At 24.3% G+C, this 15,322-nt stretch overlaps 13 protein-coding genes and 24 non-coding genes across 37 annotated transcripts, besides 3 other annotated features; 23 read left to right on the top strand and 14 right to left on the bottom strand. All coding sequences in view use genetic code 5, as the record gives it.

Moving 5' to 3' along the window:
• The first annotated feature begins 7 nt into the window (after window positions 1-7).
• Window positions 8-70, top strand: KEG09_t22. The gene has a single exon. It is a non-coding gene; the product is annotated as a tRNA-Cys (tRNA).
• Window positions 71-73: 3 nt separating this feature from the next.
• On the top strand, window positions 74-137 carry KEG09_t21. Its single transcript has one exon. It is a non-coding gene; the product is annotated as a tRNA-Tyr (tRNA).
• KEG09_t20 lies at window positions 136-202 on the bottom strand. Its single transcript has one exon. It is a non-coding gene; the product is annotated as a tRNA-Trp (tRNA).
• ND2 (NADH dehydrogenase subunit 2) lies at window positions 202-1,161 on the bottom strand. Its single transcript has one exon. The coding sequence runs from the start codon at window positions 1,159-1,161 to the stop codon at window positions 202-204; it is 960 nt and encodes a 319-aa protein (YP_086814.1).
• Window positions 1,162-1,170: 9 nt separating this feature from the next.
• On the bottom strand, window positions 1,171-1,240 carry KEG09_t19. The gene has a single exon. It is a non-coding gene; the product is annotated as a tRNA-Met (tRNA).
• KEG09_t18 lies at window positions 1,239-1,306 on the bottom strand. Its single transcript has one exon. It is a non-coding gene; the product is annotated as a tRNA-Ile (tRNA).
• Window positions 1,307-1,339: 33 nt separating this feature from the next.
• Window positions 1,340-1,557: a direct repeat.
• A 104-nt stretch (window positions 1,558-1,661) lies between these two features.
• Window positions 1,662-1,678: an inverted repeat (2 mismatches).
• A 14-nt stretch (window positions 1,679-1,692) lies between these two features.
• Window positions 1,693-1,709: an inverted repeat (2 mismatches).
• A 259-nt stretch (window positions 1,710-1,968) lies between these two features.
• On the top strand, window positions 1,969-2,757 carry COX3 (cytochrome c oxidase subunit III). The gene has a single exon. It carries the CDS (start codon window positions 1,969-1,971, stop codon window positions 2,755-2,757), a length of 789 nt encoding a protein of 262 aa, YP_086813.1.
• A 39-nt stretch (window positions 2,758-2,796) lies between these two features.
• On the top strand, window positions 2,797-2,859 carry KEG09_t17. The gene has a single exon. It is a non-coding gene; the product is annotated as a tRNA-Gly (tRNA).
• A 1-nt stretch (window position 2,860) lies between these two features.
• Window positions 2,861-3,214, top strand: ND3 (NADH dehydrogenase subunit 3). Its single transcript has one exon. It carries the CDS (start codon window positions 2,861-2,863, stop codon window positions 3,212-3,214), a length of 354 nt encoding a protein of 117 aa, YP_086812.1.
• A 9-nt stretch (window positions 3,215-3,223) lies between these two features.
• Window positions 3,224-3,288, top strand: KEG09_t16. The gene has a single exon. It is a non-coding gene; the product is annotated as a tRNA-Ala (tRNA).
• Window positions 3,289-3,291: 3 nt separating this feature from the next.
• On the top strand, window positions 3,292-3,359 carry KEG09_t15. The gene has a single exon. It is a non-coding gene; the product is annotated as a tRNA-Arg (tRNA).
• Window position 3,360: 1 nt separating this feature from the next.
• On the top strand, window positions 3,361-3,425 carry KEG09_t14. Its single transcript has one exon. It is a non-coding gene; the product is annotated as a tRNA-Asn (tRNA).
• A 170-nt stretch (window positions 3,426-3,595) lies between these two features.
• KEG09_r01 lies at window positions 3,596-4,337 on the top strand. Its single transcript has one exon. It is a non-coding gene; the product is annotated as a s-rRNA (ribosomal RNA).
• Window positions 4,336-4,404, top strand: KEG09_t13. The gene has a single exon. It is a non-coding gene; the product is annotated as a tRNA-Gln (tRNA).
• Window positions 4,405-4,409: 5 nt separating this feature from the next.
• On the top strand, window positions 4,410-4,480 carry KEG09_t12. The gene has a single exon. It is a non-coding gene; the product is annotated as a tRNA-Asp (tRNA).
• A 6-nt stretch (window positions 4,481-4,486) lies between these two features.
• Window positions 4,487-4,550, top strand: KEG09_t11. Its single transcript has one exon. It is a non-coding gene; the product is annotated as a tRNA-Val (tRNA).
• On the top strand, window positions 4,551-5,747 carry KEG09_r02. Its single transcript has one exon. It is a non-coding gene; the product is annotated as a l-rRNA (ribosomal RNA).
• A 9-nt stretch (window positions 5,748-5,756) lies between these two features.
• On the top strand, window positions 5,757-5,827 carry KEG09_t10. Its single transcript has one exon. It is a non-coding gene; the product is annotated as a tRNA-Leu (tRNA).
• Window positions 5,828-6,745, top strand: ND1 (NADH dehydrogenase subunit 1). The gene has a single exon. It carries the CDS (start codon window positions 5,828-5,830, stop codon window positions 6,743-6,745), a length of 918 nt encoding a protein of 305 aa, YP_086811.1.
• Window positions 6,746-6,762: 17 nt separating this feature from the next.
• Window positions 6,763-6,819, bottom strand: KEG09_t09. Its single transcript has one exon. It is a non-coding gene; the product is annotated as a tRNA-Ser (tRNA).
• Window positions 6,820-7,953, bottom strand: CYTB (cytochrome b). The gene has a single exon. It carries the CDS (start codon window positions 7,951-7,953, stop codon window positions 6,820-6,822), a length of 1,134 nt encoding a protein of 377 aa, YP_086810.1.
• Window positions 7,954-8,400, bottom strand: ND6 (NADH dehydrogenase subunit 6). The gene has a single exon. It carries the CDS (start codon window positions 8,398-8,400, stop codon window positions 7,954-7,956), a length of 447 nt encoding a protein of 148 aa, YP_086809.1.
• Window positions 8,401-8,434: 34 nt separating this feature from the next.
• On the top strand, window positions 8,435-8,497 carry KEG09_t08. The gene has a single exon. It is a non-coding gene; the product is annotated as a tRNA-Pro (tRNA).
• KEG09_t07 lies at window positions 8,486-8,561 on the bottom strand. Its single transcript has one exon. It is a non-coding gene; the product is annotated as a tRNA-Thr (tRNA).
• Window position 8,562: 1 nt separating this feature from the next.
• On the top strand, window positions 8,563-8,847 carry ND4L (NADH dehydrogenase subunit 4L). Its single transcript has one exon. The coding sequence runs from the start codon at window positions 8,563-8,565 to the stop codon at window positions 8,845-8,847; it is 285 nt and encodes a 94-aa protein (YP_086808.1).
• On the top strand, window positions 8,563-10,139 carry ND4 (NADH dehydrogenase subunit 4). Its single transcript has one exon — window positions 8,844-10,139. It carries the CDS (start codon window positions 8,844-8,846, stop codon window positions 10,137-10,139), a length of 1,296 nt encoding a protein of 431 aa, YP_086807.1.
• KEG09_t06 lies at window positions 10,140-10,207 on the top strand. The gene has a single exon. It is a non-coding gene; the product is annotated as a tRNA-His (tRNA).
• Window positions 10,205-11,858, top strand: ND5 (NADH dehydrogenase subunit 5). Its single transcript has one exon. A coding segment is annotated over exon 1 (1,654 nt).
• On the top strand, window positions 11,859-11,926 carry KEG09_t05. The gene has a single exon. It is a non-coding gene; the product is annotated as a tRNA-Phe (tRNA).
• Window positions 11,926-11,988, top strand: KEG09_t04. The gene has a single exon. It is a non-coding gene; the product is annotated as a tRNA-Glu (tRNA).
• Window positions 11,989-11,996: 8 nt separating this feature from the next.
• KEG09_t03 lies at window positions 11,997-12,054 on the top strand. The gene has a single exon. It is a non-coding gene; the product is annotated as a tRNA-Ser (tRNA).
• A 39-nt stretch (window positions 12,055-12,093) lies between these two features.
• Window positions 12,094-12,744, bottom strand: ATP6 (ATP synthase F0 subunit 6). The gene has a single exon. It carries the CDS (start codon window positions 12,742-12,744, stop codon window positions 12,094-12,096), a length of 651 nt encoding a protein of 216 aa, YP_086805.1.
• Window positions 12,734-12,961, bottom strand: ATP8 (ATP synthase F0 subunit 8). Its single transcript has one exon. It carries the CDS (start codon window positions 12,959-12,961, stop codon window positions 12,734-12,736), a length of 228 nt encoding a protein of 75 aa, YP_086804.1.
• A 26-nt stretch (window positions 12,962-12,987) lies between these two features.
• KEG09_t02 lies at window positions 12,988-13,055 on the bottom strand. Its single transcript has one exon. It is a non-coding gene; the product is annotated as a tRNA-Lys (tRNA).
• COX2 (cytochrome c oxidase subunit II) lies at window positions 13,056-13,719 on the bottom strand. The gene has a single exon. A coding segment is annotated over exon 1 (664 nt).
• KEG09_t01 lies at window positions 13,720-13,785 on the bottom strand. The gene has a single exon. It is a non-coding gene; the product is annotated as a tRNA-Leu (tRNA).
• Window positions 13,786-15,322, bottom strand: COX1 (cytochrome c oxidase subunit I). The gene has a single exon. A coding segment is annotated over exon 1 (1,537 nt).

Here is a 15,322-nt window from a genome sequence, read left to right as displayed (position 1 = left end):
ATTTATTTTATTAATAGTTAAATAAATAACACTAAAATGCAATTTTAGAATTGAAATTAATCTTGATAAACAAAATAAAGTGCCTGATAAAAGGGTTAAATTGTAAATTTAATTATAAGTTTAATACTTCTTTATTAAAACTTAAACTAATGGGTTTAATTATAATTTTGAAAATTATTAGTTTGACTTAACTTAAAATTTTTAATAAAGCATAAATAGAATAATATAAGATATTAAAAATAGAAATCTTAATAATCCAAATCTACCAAAATTATTAGTATATCATTTTACGTATCTACTAAATATTAGTATAATATAAAAAAATATTTGTAAATAAAAATAAACAGATAGAACTGAAACTAAAATCATCAGTCTTACTAAAAACTTAAAACCAAGTAATCAGAAATAATTAATTACCAACCATTTAACTAGAAATCCAAGGAAAGGCGGAAATCCAGAAATTCTTAATCCATAAATAAAAATTATGATCTTTATACTTAAATTTATAGAATTAAACTTGAACTGATTAATATAAAAGATTCTGTACTTATTTAAAATAATTACTAATCAAAAAAGTATAATTACATAACTAATAAAATAAAAAAAAAATAAATTAAATCTAATTCTTATTCTATAAATAAATCAACAAACAGTAATTATAGAACTAAAGCCTATTGTTTTTTGAATAACTCTATTATTTAATCCCAGTAGACTACCAAAAAATGATGAACTAATTAAAACAAAGGAAAATCTTGAAGTAGAAAATAAATAGTATAATAAGATTAATGGGATTAATTTTATTAAAGTAGACAAGGTAAAGAATCTAATTCAATCAAGTTTTCCACAAATTAAAATAAATCAAAAATGAAGCGGAAACAACCCTATCTTAGCTATTAATCTCAGAATTAAAATAAATCTACATAAATAAAATAAATTAAATATATAAAATAAAATAAACACAAGCATGATAAGAGAAAAGATTGACTGAACTAAATAATATCTTATTATTACTTCACTGACTCTATATCCTTTACCTGACGTACATAAACCCACAAACAGTACAAGACATACTTCCATCAGATATCAAATTATTAATCAATTATTTATAGTCCAGCCCATGATCCTAAATCATCTAATCAAGTAAACTAGTATAATCTTTATATACTTCAATAGATAAGAGACTTGTTAATTATCTATGATTGAAATATGAATCCAATAGCTTTAGTTAGCTTACATATCTCTAGAAGTAACTTTAAAGCTACATTAACTATTATATCATAATAACCCTTTTATCAGGCATTCTAAACTCATGTACAGCACTTAAATATTACTAATTATTTTATTATATATATTATTCTATCTCTACTCTCCTATTGCTAATGATTAATATATATATTATTCTATCTCTACTCTCCTATTGCTAATGATTAATATATATATTATTCTATCTCTACTCTCCTATTGCTAATGATTAATATATATATTATTCTATCTCTACTCTCCTATTGCTAATGATTAATATATATATTATTCTATCTCTACTCTCCTATTACTAATACATACTAACATTAGTAAATATTTAAATCTAAATTATATATTTAATAATGTTCATTATTAATAATTATATAAATTATTTCTATACATTTTTATATATATTTACTGTATAATCACTGTCCTCCTTTTGTGGGGAGGGAGGACAGTGCTTATACTATATTAAAGTACCATCTCTAGGGGTTGCCCTATAATATAACAATATTATTAAATTACGCCTTTTTTTTAAAACAAAATAAGATATTAAATTTAGAGCTAACCAAAGTAAACCAAAATACAATGGTACTAAAATATTATAGGATATCTCTAAGATTAAAATAGTTAAACTGACACTATGTTTTAAATCTGGTGTATATCAAAAATACTCCTCTTATATATAAATATGACAAAGTTGAAATCTAAAAATTGAATTTTTAAATGATAATAGATAATCATTTTTTTCATTTAGTAAAATATAGTCCCTGACCTATTTTAATTGCTTTTAACCTTACCAACACCATTATAAGTTTAATTAAATTGATTTTAGTTAGCCCCTCACTTCTTTTTTTTTTTTTTTTTTTTTTTACTACTATTATAATTATGTTTCAATGATGACGAGATATTATCCGAGAATCTTTATATGAAGGATCACGATCTGTAAAGATTAATTATATAATTAGCTCTGGCATAATCTTTTTTATTGTTTCAGAGATCTGGTTATTTATCTCATTTTTCTGAATATATTTTTATTACAGATTAAGACCAGATATAACAACAGGTTCAATCTGACCTCCTTATCTGATTATTCAAATAAGATTTATAGATATCCCTCTACTAAATACTTTAATTTTACTAATGTCAGGATTTTTAATCACTTGAGCACATTATGATTTAACAATAAATAATTTTAAAAATTCAAAAACTAGTCTATTAATATCTATCTTATTAGGCACATATTTTTTAATAATCCAGGGGTATGAATATTTAAATTCAAATTTTAGATTCAATGACAGTGTATTTGGAAACTCTTTCTTCATTTTAACTGGATTTCACGGGTTACATGTAATAATTGGGTTAATCTTTCTGATTACAATATTAAATCAACTATCTATAAAAACCTTTAGACTAGTAAATTTATATGGATTTGAATATTCTATTTGATATTGACATTTCGTTGACATTGTTTGACTCTTTCTTTATTTATCAATTTACTGATGAGGAATATAATTTTATATCTGTGGCAAATAAAAGTAAAACTACAGCTTAATCTTATTAGTATATACAGTATTTTTGACTTCCAATTAAAAGGATTATAAATTAAATAAGATAAATGATTAAAGGAACAATATATGTGATAATTTCTTGCATAGTTGTATTTATAATTAATATTTTATACATATTAATTAACAAAAAAGCTATTAATAGACGAGAAAAATTTTCTACATTTGAGTGTGGTATAGACTTAATAGCATCTTTGCGACTTCCATTTTCCCTGCATTTTTATTTTATTTCAATTGTTTTTTTGATTTTTGATGTAGAATTGATATTGATTTTACCATTCGTGTTCTGTTTTAAGTTGTTCAATATGATAAGTATATTTTTAATAATTTACATACTTGTTTTATTTATTGTATTAGGGTTTTTTTATGAATGATGAGTGGGATTATTTGAATGAATAATATAAGATAAAACTAGGATAAGAGTTTAACAAAACATATAAGTTGCAATTATAAAAAAAACTACACTGTTTTTATCTTATAGTTGTACAGAAGTAAAATTTACAATTAATTTCGGCTTAATAATTAAGAACTTTCTAGTCTTCGTACAAAATTAGTTAAAACCAAAAAAGAGGTATATTATTGTTAATAATAGAAATGAAATTTTTTCTAACTAAAAGGAAAGATCATTATTTTAAATAATTTTATATATAAGATATGTAATAAGAAAATTAGTTTTATTGAACATATAAATAACTTTTCCTAATATTGATGATATAAATTTGATCAGTTTACTTGAAATAGATAAATAAATAATAACCACTCGTTAAAAATATATAAGTTTTTAATATAAATTTTATTTTAGTTTAAAAGTTAGTAACTATATTAGATGTATATGAAATTAAAATTTAAAAATATTATATTATAAAAATTTAACATCTAAAATTTTGAAACTAGTGTAATCTAATAAAAGAATTTATTTAAATACCAACTAATTAGGTGCCAGCAGTTGCGGTTAAACCTAAAGTCAACTAACTTACACGTCTAAATAAATTATATAAGTTAAAGAAGATATTTAAAGATAAATTTTAAGTAAGTGAAATTTTTAAAATTTCAAAAGCTCTTAATAATAAAGATTTAGATTTCTGTAAAAAACTAGGATTAGATACCCTACTATTTAGAAAAGATGATAATTAAGGTAGTAAAAGATAGTCTTCAAACTTAAAAAATTTGGCGGTAGCTTAACCTAACTAGAGGAATCTGCCCTATAATTGACAATCCACAATCTGTTAAATTTTAAATATATATATTTATATATCGCTGTTAAATATAAATTAAAAAGTAGTTATTTAAAATTTGTTTAAACTCAGAAAATCAAGTCAACACATAATTATTAGAAAATGAAGTGGATTACATTTAAATTAATTTAATGATAAACTAGATAATAAAAGCTTGAAAGGGATTTAGAAGTAAATTTAACCAGGTTGTTTATTTGAATTTGTTATAGGCTATGTACAAATCGCCCGTCATTCTTATATAAATTAAGACAAGTCGTAACAAAGTAAAATTACTGGAAAGTAATATTAGATTAATTTAACTTGAGTTTAAAACAGTAACCTTTGAAGTTAAATAGATTAATTAATTTTAGTAAGTTCATAGATTAAAGATTTAGTTAAAATAACACAATAATATTAATTTGTCAGATTAAAATTAGATTATAAATCTAGTCTTTATAATAAAGACAAATAACTAAGTAAAAGTATATCAATTACACTGATAGAATGATTAGATTATCTTTGTCTTTAATATTAAAAATTTGAAAAAATGTTTATTAATTAAACTAAAATTAAGAATTAACTAAGGTTTAAATTTTTAAAAAATTTAACTAAATAAAGACTAGAAGAAATATATAATTAAAATATAAGTGGAGATGATAATCTCATACCTTTTGTATCAGGGTTAATTAAAAATTAAGAAGAATCTAATATCTCGAAATTTACTAATATATAAAAATTTAATATTACTACCATTTAAAAGGTTTGATAAATAAATTTTTAGATTTCAGATGAAACCAAGTTTTAAATATCTAGTTATTAAATAAATTAGTTTAATTAAATATTGTTTTATCTGAATAAATATCTAAATTAAAAGTTTAAACAATTAAAGGCTTTAAAAGTTAAGTATTAAAGTAAGATAAATTAAAATACTACATATTATCTAAATAAAATTGATAATCTTTAATATAAAAACATATAAAAATTTAGAAACATAACTTTAAATTTTAAACAAAATTATTATAATATTTAATTGAAACCAAACATAATCAAGTAGAATAAAATGATTAAATTAATATACAATTCAAATTTAGATTAATAATTAGGCAATTAACCAGTTTCCATCTGTTTATCAAAAACATAGTTTAAAGAAAAAGATTTTAGATAGATTCTGCTCAGTGATTAAATTTTAAATAGCTGCAGTAAATTAACTGTACTAAGGTAGCGTAATAAATTGCTTTATAATTGAAAGCTTGAATGAAAGAAATAATGTGAAATAAACTTTTTAAAATAAAATAGTATAAATTAATATTTAAGTGAAAAATCTTAAATTAAATCAAAAGACAAGAAGACCCTTTAGAACTTAACAAATAAGTCTAGCTTTACTTGATCTATTTGCTAAATTGGGGAGATTTTTAAATAAATAAATCTTTAAATATAAGTAAAATGATATTAATCAAGTTAAATTATCCAAATATGAAATAAAACAAGTTACCTAAGGGATAACAGCGCAAAATTTTTGAAAAGTTCTCATTTACAAAATATATTGCGACCTCGATGTTGGATTAAGAATAATCTATAAAGAAAAATTTATAGGAATTGGTCTGTTCGCCCAATTAACTCTTACATGATCTGAGTTCAGACCGGCGTAAGCCAGGTCAGTTTATATCTTTGATAATTTAATTCTAAGCTACAGTACGAAAGGATCTAGAAAAGTAAAATTTTTATATAAGAAACTATATTAACATATACAATGTATTAAGTTTAGAACTTAACCAAGTAGATTTCTTAACACTACATTTAGTAATGTTTTTGGCTACACTTAATTTTTTATTTTTAATAATTATAGTAATAATTTCAGTTGCTTTTTTTACTTTAATGGAACGGAAAATAATTGGTTATTCACAATTACGTAAAGGTCCAAATAAAATTTTGATAATGGGAATTATCCAACCTATTGCAGATGCAATAAAATTAATTACTAAAGAATTTAATATAAATTACTCATCAAATTTTACTTTATATCTAATAGCCCCAGCACTTAATATTATTTGTTCTTTATTAACATGAATTATTTTTCCATTTAAATACTCATTTAGCTTTATAAAAATAGCTGTGTTGATAATATTAAGATGCGCAGCATTTAATGTAGTAACAATTATAATAATAAGATGATCATCGAATTCGAACTATGCTTTTATCGGAATAATTCGAACCATTTCTCAACTAATTTCATATGAAATTAACTTAATTATAATTTTAATTACTGTAATTATTATTACAGAACAAATAAACTTTATTAACATAAGAAAAGTTCAAAAATATATTCAAATTACAATACTTTTATTTCCTTTAGTGTTAATTTGACTAATTACAATTCTGGCCGAAACTAACCGAACACCATTTGATTTTTCAGAAGGAGAATCAGAGTTAATTTCAGGATTTAATATTGAATACAGAAGAACTAGATTTATAATATTGTTTCTTTCAGAATATTGCAGTATTTTAATTATAAGATTATTAACTACTTGTATATTTACAAATCTAACACCCGTTAATCCAAGATTTTATGTAGTTTATTTAGTTATTTCTTTTGTATTTATCTGAACCCGAACGACATTACCACGTTTCCGTTATGATAAACTTATAAAGTTTAACTGAATTCAAATTTTACCCATAACAGCAATAATGTTATCTATTTCGTTCCCCATAAAAATTTTGTAGACTAAAAAATTTAAAACAAGATCAAAGACTCACCAGTCTAGCTAATGCTTTCAAAACATTAAAACTATTGATCTTTAATCAAGTAATAAATCTCAAAAACTTACTATATAAATATAAATATAAAAAAAAAAAAAAAAAAAGAGAGACAATGCCTGACCTAGAAAATAAAAAGGATATTCAACTTGATTAGCACCAATCCACATAAGTAGAATGACTGAAACCACAAAAAGATAGTAAACAAGATCAATAATTGGATAGTAAGTTAATCTATTGAATTTTCTTTTACAGATCATAAACACTGAAAGTATAAGAATTGATATAAATAAAGCCACAACCCCACCCAGCTTGTTGGGGATAGACCGCAGAATCGCATAAGAAAATAAATAATATCACTCAGGTTGAATGTGGAGAGGGGTAACAAGTGAGTTAGCTATAATAAAATTTTCTGAATCAACTAAAATTAAGGGAAAAAAACAAATCAAAAATAGGTATAGAATTAAAAAAAAAAAAAATCCAAGACAATCCTTAACTACAAAGTAAGGATAAAACCAGATTTTATCATAAGATCCGACTACGCCTAGAGGATTATTAGATCCATGGGTGTGAAGAAAAATCAAATGTATTAAAATTAAAAATATAATTAAAAATGGAAAAACAAAATGAAATGAAAAAAACCGATTAAGGGTGGAATTTCTAACAGAAAACCCACCCCAGATTCAATAGACAATAGTTTCCCCCAATCTAGGAATAGATGAAATTAAGTTAGTGATAACTGTAGCTCCCCAAAAAGATATCTGACCCCAAGGTAAAATGTACCCTATAAAAGCAACCATTATTAAAAATAATAAAATAAAAATTCCTCTTAATCAAACTATTGACTTCTTAAAAGAAAAGTAAAAAATTCCACGTCCAATATGAATATACACAAAAATAAAAAAAAAAGAAGCTCCATTGATGTGACTATAACGAATAAATCACCCACTATTAACATCCCGTATAATATGGATTACTCTATCAAAAGCAACCCTTACATTAGCTGCATAATGAAAGGTTAAAAATAATCCTGTCACAAACTGAATTAACATAGAAAGACCCAACAAAGACCCAAAATTTCAAAAGTAAGAGATATTAGAAGGTGAACCAAGATCTACAACAAAATTATTAATTTGACTTAATTTAGACTTACGAAAAAGCTTATAGTTATACATTTAAATTTTTATTCGTAAAGGCCCCCTACATTTTTTAACAATATCATAAATAATTACTAAAAAAAGTAAAAGATAAAAGATAATAAAAAATGAAAATACACTAAAGGGGAATGCCATAAATTTAAAAAGAAAGTAAAATTCATAATAATTAATTTTAAAAGTTGAAGAAAAAATAGAAAAGTAAATAAAATCAGGTTTAACAATTTGCCTAAATAAACTAGCCAAAATTAAAATCCAAAGAAAGCTTACATAAAATTTATATACTCTACTAACTTTTTCGATAACAATTACACCACACATATAACCTAAAAGAACTACAATACCTCTTATAAACAGTATAAATAACATAAATCTATAATAATAGCAATTTATAATAAATACAAGAAAAATTCTAGAGAAACCGAGACAAACCATGAAAAACAAAATTAAAATTAATGGATCAAACATTATAAATAAAATCAAAAAAGTCAGTGCTTTCAATCAGTAAATAATTTAAAAATAAAATACTAATCTTGGAAATTAGAAATAATTATATTTTTACTGATACTTTAAATCTAGCCAGATCTCATTGAATTACAAAATCAATATTTTTGATAAACTATTAAAATTATGATAATAGAAGAAATAATTACACCTATTATATTAATAGTAATAGTTTACCTAATTTCCAAGATACACATTATTAATAGATTAATTATTATTGAATATATTTCTATCATAGTAATCATTCTGATAATAATTTTTGTTAAAAGGATAACTTTAGAGAATCACAATGTTTTATACTTTATAATTCTATTAATTACAGAAAGAGTACTTGGACTATCTATTTTGGTTAGAATAATTCGAACTCATGGAAACGATTTTTTAAAATCTTCAACAGTGTTAAAATTATAAAATTTTTTATAGTTATTATGATAATGATTATGGTACCAAAAACAAAGCAATTAATTATCAACTACTCACTTGTTATACTAATATTCAATTTAAATATACAAAAACAGGAAGTAAGTAAAATCAGTTATTTTATATGAGGAGATGAACTATCATTTTGAACTTTTAATTTATCGCTCTGAATTGGTTTTGTTTTAATTTTTAGTAAAATTAACCAACCCAAAATTTACAATAAATCAGTATTTATAATGTTAATTCTATTGATAATAACCTTTTACAGATGAAATTTAATGATATTCTACTTAATATTTGAAATATCTATAATTGTTGTACTCATGATTATTATAACATGAGGTTACCAGCCAGAACGAGTTGAAGCTGCTTTATTCATAGTTATAATAACAGTTATAACTTCACTACCTTTTATCACTACTATGATAAATAATAGAACCAACTTAAGATTATGAAATATCCAATATATAGAGATGAATAAATGAGAATATCTAAGATTAATACTGGTTTTTATAATAAAAATACCCACAATGTTTTTACATATATGACTACCCAAAGTTCACGTAGAATCACCAGTTCAGGGATCAATAATTTTAGCATCGATCCTTCTTAAACTAGGATCATATGGATTGATCCGAATAACCTCTACCAATTCAGAAATAAACAACAAATTAGAATGAATTATTTTATCATTTAGTCTATGAACAGCTCTTTATTTAAGAATAATTTGCTTTATACAAACCGACTTGAAAACAATAATTGCTTACTCATCAGTGGTTCACATAACATTAGTGTTTGCAACAATTACATTAGACAAGTCGAAAAGTATATTAGGAGGTATATATATTATAATTGGACATGGGACATGTTCAGCAGGATTATTTTATATAGCAAATATTATATATAAAAATTCTAAGTCTCGAAGAATCATTATTAATAAGAGGATATTTTCAATAAATCCATCAGCAATAATGATATGATTTTTTATGTGTATAAGAAATTCCCCAATACCCCCCTCGATCAATTTTATAGGTGAACTTTTCTCACTTAAATCAATTATAAACTGATCTGGAACAAGATCAACAGTTGTTGTCACTATAACAACGATCATGTTTTCAAGATCATTATATAGGATTTTTATATTTTATATTATTACCCATGGGATATTAAAAAAATCAACTAACACAGTTAAAATTTTCAATTCAAAAAATATAAATACTACTTCTATATTGATTATTCCCATAATCATAATTTCAATTAACCCAGACTTATTAATTATCTAAATCTAAGTAGTTTATAAAAACATTAATATGTGAAATTAAAGATAACTTTAATTATAGGTTTTTAGATTATCAAAAACTATACTTTATTTATAATTTTAGCTTCCATTATATTAGTTCCCGTCAATATAATGATTTTTAGAAAAAGCTTAACCATTATAATTGAGTGAAAAATAATATCAATAAAAAGAAGAGAAGTAAGCATATTCTTTTTACTAGATGAAAGATCCTCAGCATTTGTTCTCACAGTAATAATAGTAACAACTAGAATTTTAATATATTCAAGGTTTTATATTGAAAAAAAAAAAAAAATATTTGCAAAAATCTTAGTTACATTTATAATTTCTATGTTAATAATAATTCTAAGACCAAATATGATATCATTAGTTATAAGATGAGAAGGACTGGGAATAACCTCTTTTGTCTTAATTATATACTACCAAAATAAGAAATCAGTGATAAGAAGTTTTTATACTATGATAATAAATCGAGTTGGAGATATTACTTTATTGTTAACAATAATAATCCTAATAGATTCAGCTTCATGAATATTTTTATCAACAGAATACTTAAATCATAGAATAGTATGAATCAGATTTCTATCAATCAGTACATTTTCTAAAAGAGCTCAAATGCCATTTTCATCCTGATTGACAGAAGCCATAGCAGCCCCCACCCCAGTTTCAGCCCTTGTTCATTCTTCAACACTAGTTACAGCAGGGGTATACCTAACAATTCGATTTAAATCATCCATACTTAGGACAGGGATAAATCCCATTATTTTAACAGTAGCCATAATAACATTAATAATAGCTAGCCTAAATTCGTTAATAGAAATAGATATAAAAAAGCTTGTAGCCCTATCTACTCTAAGTCAAATCAGAATTATATTTATTTCTATTTCAGCAAACCTATATTCATTGGCTTTTTTTCATATAATTGTACATGCAACTTTTAAAGCTCTAATTTTTCTATGTAGAAGTACTTTTATTTATGTAAGTAATACACAAGATCTACGAAAACTATCTTCAACTAGATCATATATAATGGTAACAAATATTTCTTTCAATGTAGCAAGGATAATTTTATGTGCTCTCCCCTTTGTATCTAGATTTTACTCAAAAGAAATCATTATGGAGATGATGATAATTAGATCAATTAATAGACCTCTAACTTTAATTTTTATTACATTAATAATAGTAACTTCAAGTTACTCGTTAAAAATGATGATAATTATTAATTTGAACAAAATATCTTTAAATATAAAGATAAAGAAAGAAACATATAACCAAAAAATAAGAAAAGTTTTACTTCTAATCCCATCTATACTTTTAGGCAATAAATTATCATGGTTAATAGAATTAAATATAAACATTGTGTACTTATCTATTACAGAAAAATTAATTGCCCCAGTCATAATTTTAACCATAATAAAAATAATAAAAGTTGATAAAAGATTTAAAATTAATAAACCCAACACAAGCGTAAAACAAATAATAAGATATATATGATTTATAAAAAATTTAAACTTAATAACCAAAATAAACTTTATAAATCAAGGAGTTGTTATACTAAAAACGAATGAAAAGGGAGCTATAACTAACCAAGTAAAAACCCTAATTAAATTTATTTATTTAGCAACAAAGTTAATATTTAAGATTGGTAAAATAAACTTAAAGGCTACAACTCTACTCATATTTATTTTAATAATCATTTTGATTTGTTTTAATAGCTTAAATTGTAGAGCGTAATACTGAAGCTATTAAGATAATTATAAAAATTTTAAAACAATTATTTAGTTTAATAAAAACACTATCTTTTCAGTATAGAAATAAAAAAAATTTAATAATTTTAACCATTAAACCTTCTGAAATATAGCTTCTAACTATATTATAGTAGATAATTTTACTAAGGTTTTGGACTAAATAAAATAAAATTTAGTGGCTTAAGACATAAATTAAATTTCACTAGAATAAAGGGTTAGTAGGACAGAAAATACAAAGGCTTGGATAAAACAGACAAAAAATTCAAAAAGAAATAGAACTATCTGAATTAAAAATATATAAAATCCACAATTTCCTAAAAGAATTATTAATAAATGGCCAGAAATCATGTTAGATATTAGTCGAATTCTTAGAGACCAAGGCCGAATCAGAGCTCTAATAGTCTCAATTACAACCATAAAAGAAATTAAGATTAATGGAGTACCCAGGGGGACTAAGTGAGAAAAAGACTTTCTATTAAAATTAAACCAACCCAAGAAGATAAAAGAGATTCAGAAAGGAAATCCAAATCTAATAGAAAACACAAAATGTGATGAACAAGAAAAAACGTAAGGAATTAATCCTAAGATATTAGTAAATAATAAAAACAAAAATAAGGAAATAAATAAAAATACCCTAATAATTATTTTGTTATAAAGATAAAAATTAACAAACTCCTTAGTTAAAAATCCTAAGAAAGAAGTGTATAAATAAACAACAGAAGGAATTAAACACCAAAAATCAGACATACTAAACAATAAAATCAAGAGAATAGGAAATCAGTTAAAACTTAGATTAAAAAAAAAAGTGTGTGGATCATAAATCTCGAAAAGGCTAAAAATCATAGAAATAAAAAAATTTTGAGTTAACCAAAATAACTGTAGTATTTATGTTAGTAGTAAATAAATCATTGATACCATAGTAAAAAAAAAAAAAAAAAAAAGAAGAAGAATTGTGTATTATTAAAACCCTTGGATTAAATCAGTAAAAAAGTCTAACTGAAATAGAAAATCATCTTAACCAAAACATAAGTATTAAATAAAATCAATATAACGGCCCCATCTGTGGAATAAAACTTAACTAAATTTCCATTAAAGATAGACGACATTACCATAATTGATTTAAAAGATCAACACTTACTTTAAGCTTTTTAATGATCTTGAATTTTCCAACCAAACAGAAAATCTTTGATTTAAGATAACTTCCACCACGATGGGTATAAATCTGTGATTAACTCCACAAATTTCTGAGCATTGACCAAAATAAATACCTAGCCGATTAGCTGTAAAATTTAACTGATTAAGCCGACCAGGAACAGAATCAACCTTTACCCCAAATGCAGGAACCGTCCAAGAATGAAGAACATCTACAGACGAAACTAACAGCCGCACTTTTAATCCAAGAGGAATAACAAAGCAGTTATCAACCTCTAATAGCCGTATTAAGTTAAAAACTATGTAAGAATCAAATTCAAAACTGTTAAAATCTCTATATTCATAACTTCAAAACCATTGATGGCCTAAAACTTTACATGTTAATATGGGATTTTTTACTTCATCTATTAGATATAAAATTCGGATAGAGGGAAACGCTAGGAAAACAAGAATAACCAAAGGTAAAATTGTCCAAAAAGACTCCATAATTTGGTTATCTAAATCATAGCATTTAATTAAAGATTCACAAGCTAAATAGCTCATTATGTATACTACAAACACTAAAATTAATAAAATAGTTAAAAACGAAAAATCGTAAAAAAATGTTATCTGTTCTATTGTAAAACTAGCACTATTTTGAAATCTAACTCCACCCCACATTCTTATTTCTAAAGAAGAATTATAAGCCTTTTTTATAAATCTTAAATTTACTGCACTTTCTGCCACATTAGAAAAAAAAAATTAAACACACCTCTTTAAAACTATGATTAAGAACTGGCTTATTGATTTTCCACTCTAAATGCCTGCTTACACCAAGTTTAAACCTAACCGGCCGTAAGAGAAGAAAAGACTCTAAAATAATAAATAAAAAATAAATAACAGAAATAACACTTAAGACCCTCCCCCCAGAGGAAATTTTATTTCATAGTAAATAACAATCAGGGTAGTCAGAATACCGACGAGGTATTCCACTTAAACCAAGAAAATGCTGTGGAAAAAATGTCAGGTTTACTCCCACAAATATTATATAAAATTGAGACACCAGGTTATAATTGTTTAAAGTTAGACCTAAAATTAAAGGAAATCAATAAATTACTCCGCCTATAATAGCAAAGATAATTCCTATAGATAAAACATAATGAAAATGAGCAACAACAAAATAAGTATCATGAAGACACACATCTACCGAAGAATTACCAAGAATAATTCCAGTTAATCCACCCATAGTAAATAAAAATAGAAATCCTGTAAATCAGAGAACTAGGGGTCTAAACTTATTAGACTTTATTCCACCTAGAGTAGCAAGCCACCTAAAGATTTTAATTCCCGTCGGAACAGCAATAACTATAGTAGCTGAAGTAAAATAAGCCCGAGTGTCAACATCTATTCCAACAGTAAACATGTGATGTCCCCAAACAATAAATCCCAAGATACCAATAGTTATCATGGCATAAATTATACCCAGGCTACCAAATACTTCTAATTTTCCAGCCTCACTTCTAATTAAATGAGAGATAATACCAAAACCTGGTAAAATAAGTACATAAACTTCTGGATGACCAAAAAATCAGAACAAGTGCTGATATAAGATAGGGTCCCCTCCCCCCAGAGGATCATAAAAAGATCTATTAAAATTTCGATCTATCAGTAATATCGTGATAGCTCCCGCAAGAACGGGAAGTGAAATTAATAATAGAAACACCGTAATTAATACTGACCAAACAAATAATCTCACATATTCAAAATTTATACCAAGAACTCGTATGTTAAAGATAGTAACAATAAAGTTTACTGAACCTAAAATAGATGAAATACCTGCAATATGTAAAGAAAAAATCAATAAATCAACTGATAATCCCCCGTGTGTTAATCTTAAAGACAAAGGAGGGTACACAGTCCAACCAGTACCAGCCCCCACCCTAACAAGCATTCTAACTAACATAAAAATTAATGAAGGAACAAGTAGTCAGAAACTTAAGTTGTTTATACGAGGAAAAGCTATATCAGGAGCACCAATTATTAAAGGAACTAGTCAATTACCAAAGCCACCAATAACTAAAGGTATAGTTATAAAAAAAATTATAATGAAAGCATGAGAAGTAACAACAACATTATATAAATGATCATTTAATAAAAAAGATCCACCAGTCATAAGTTCAGAACGGATAACTATACTAAAAGAAGTTCCAATTAATCCTCTCCAAACGCCAAAAATAAAATATAAAACACCAATATCTTTATGATTTGTTGAAAAAGTTCAAACTTTCAT

This window comes from Bemisia tabaci, mitochondrion, assembly GCF_918797505.1.
Source record: "Bemisia tabaci mitochondrion, complete genome".
NCBI lineage: Eukaryota > Metazoa > Arthropoda > Insecta > Hemiptera > Aleyrodidae > Bemisia > Bemisia tabaci.
The sequence above is the reverse complement of the archived record's forward strand: the minus strand, read 5'-3'. Positions and strand labels throughout refer to the sequence as shown.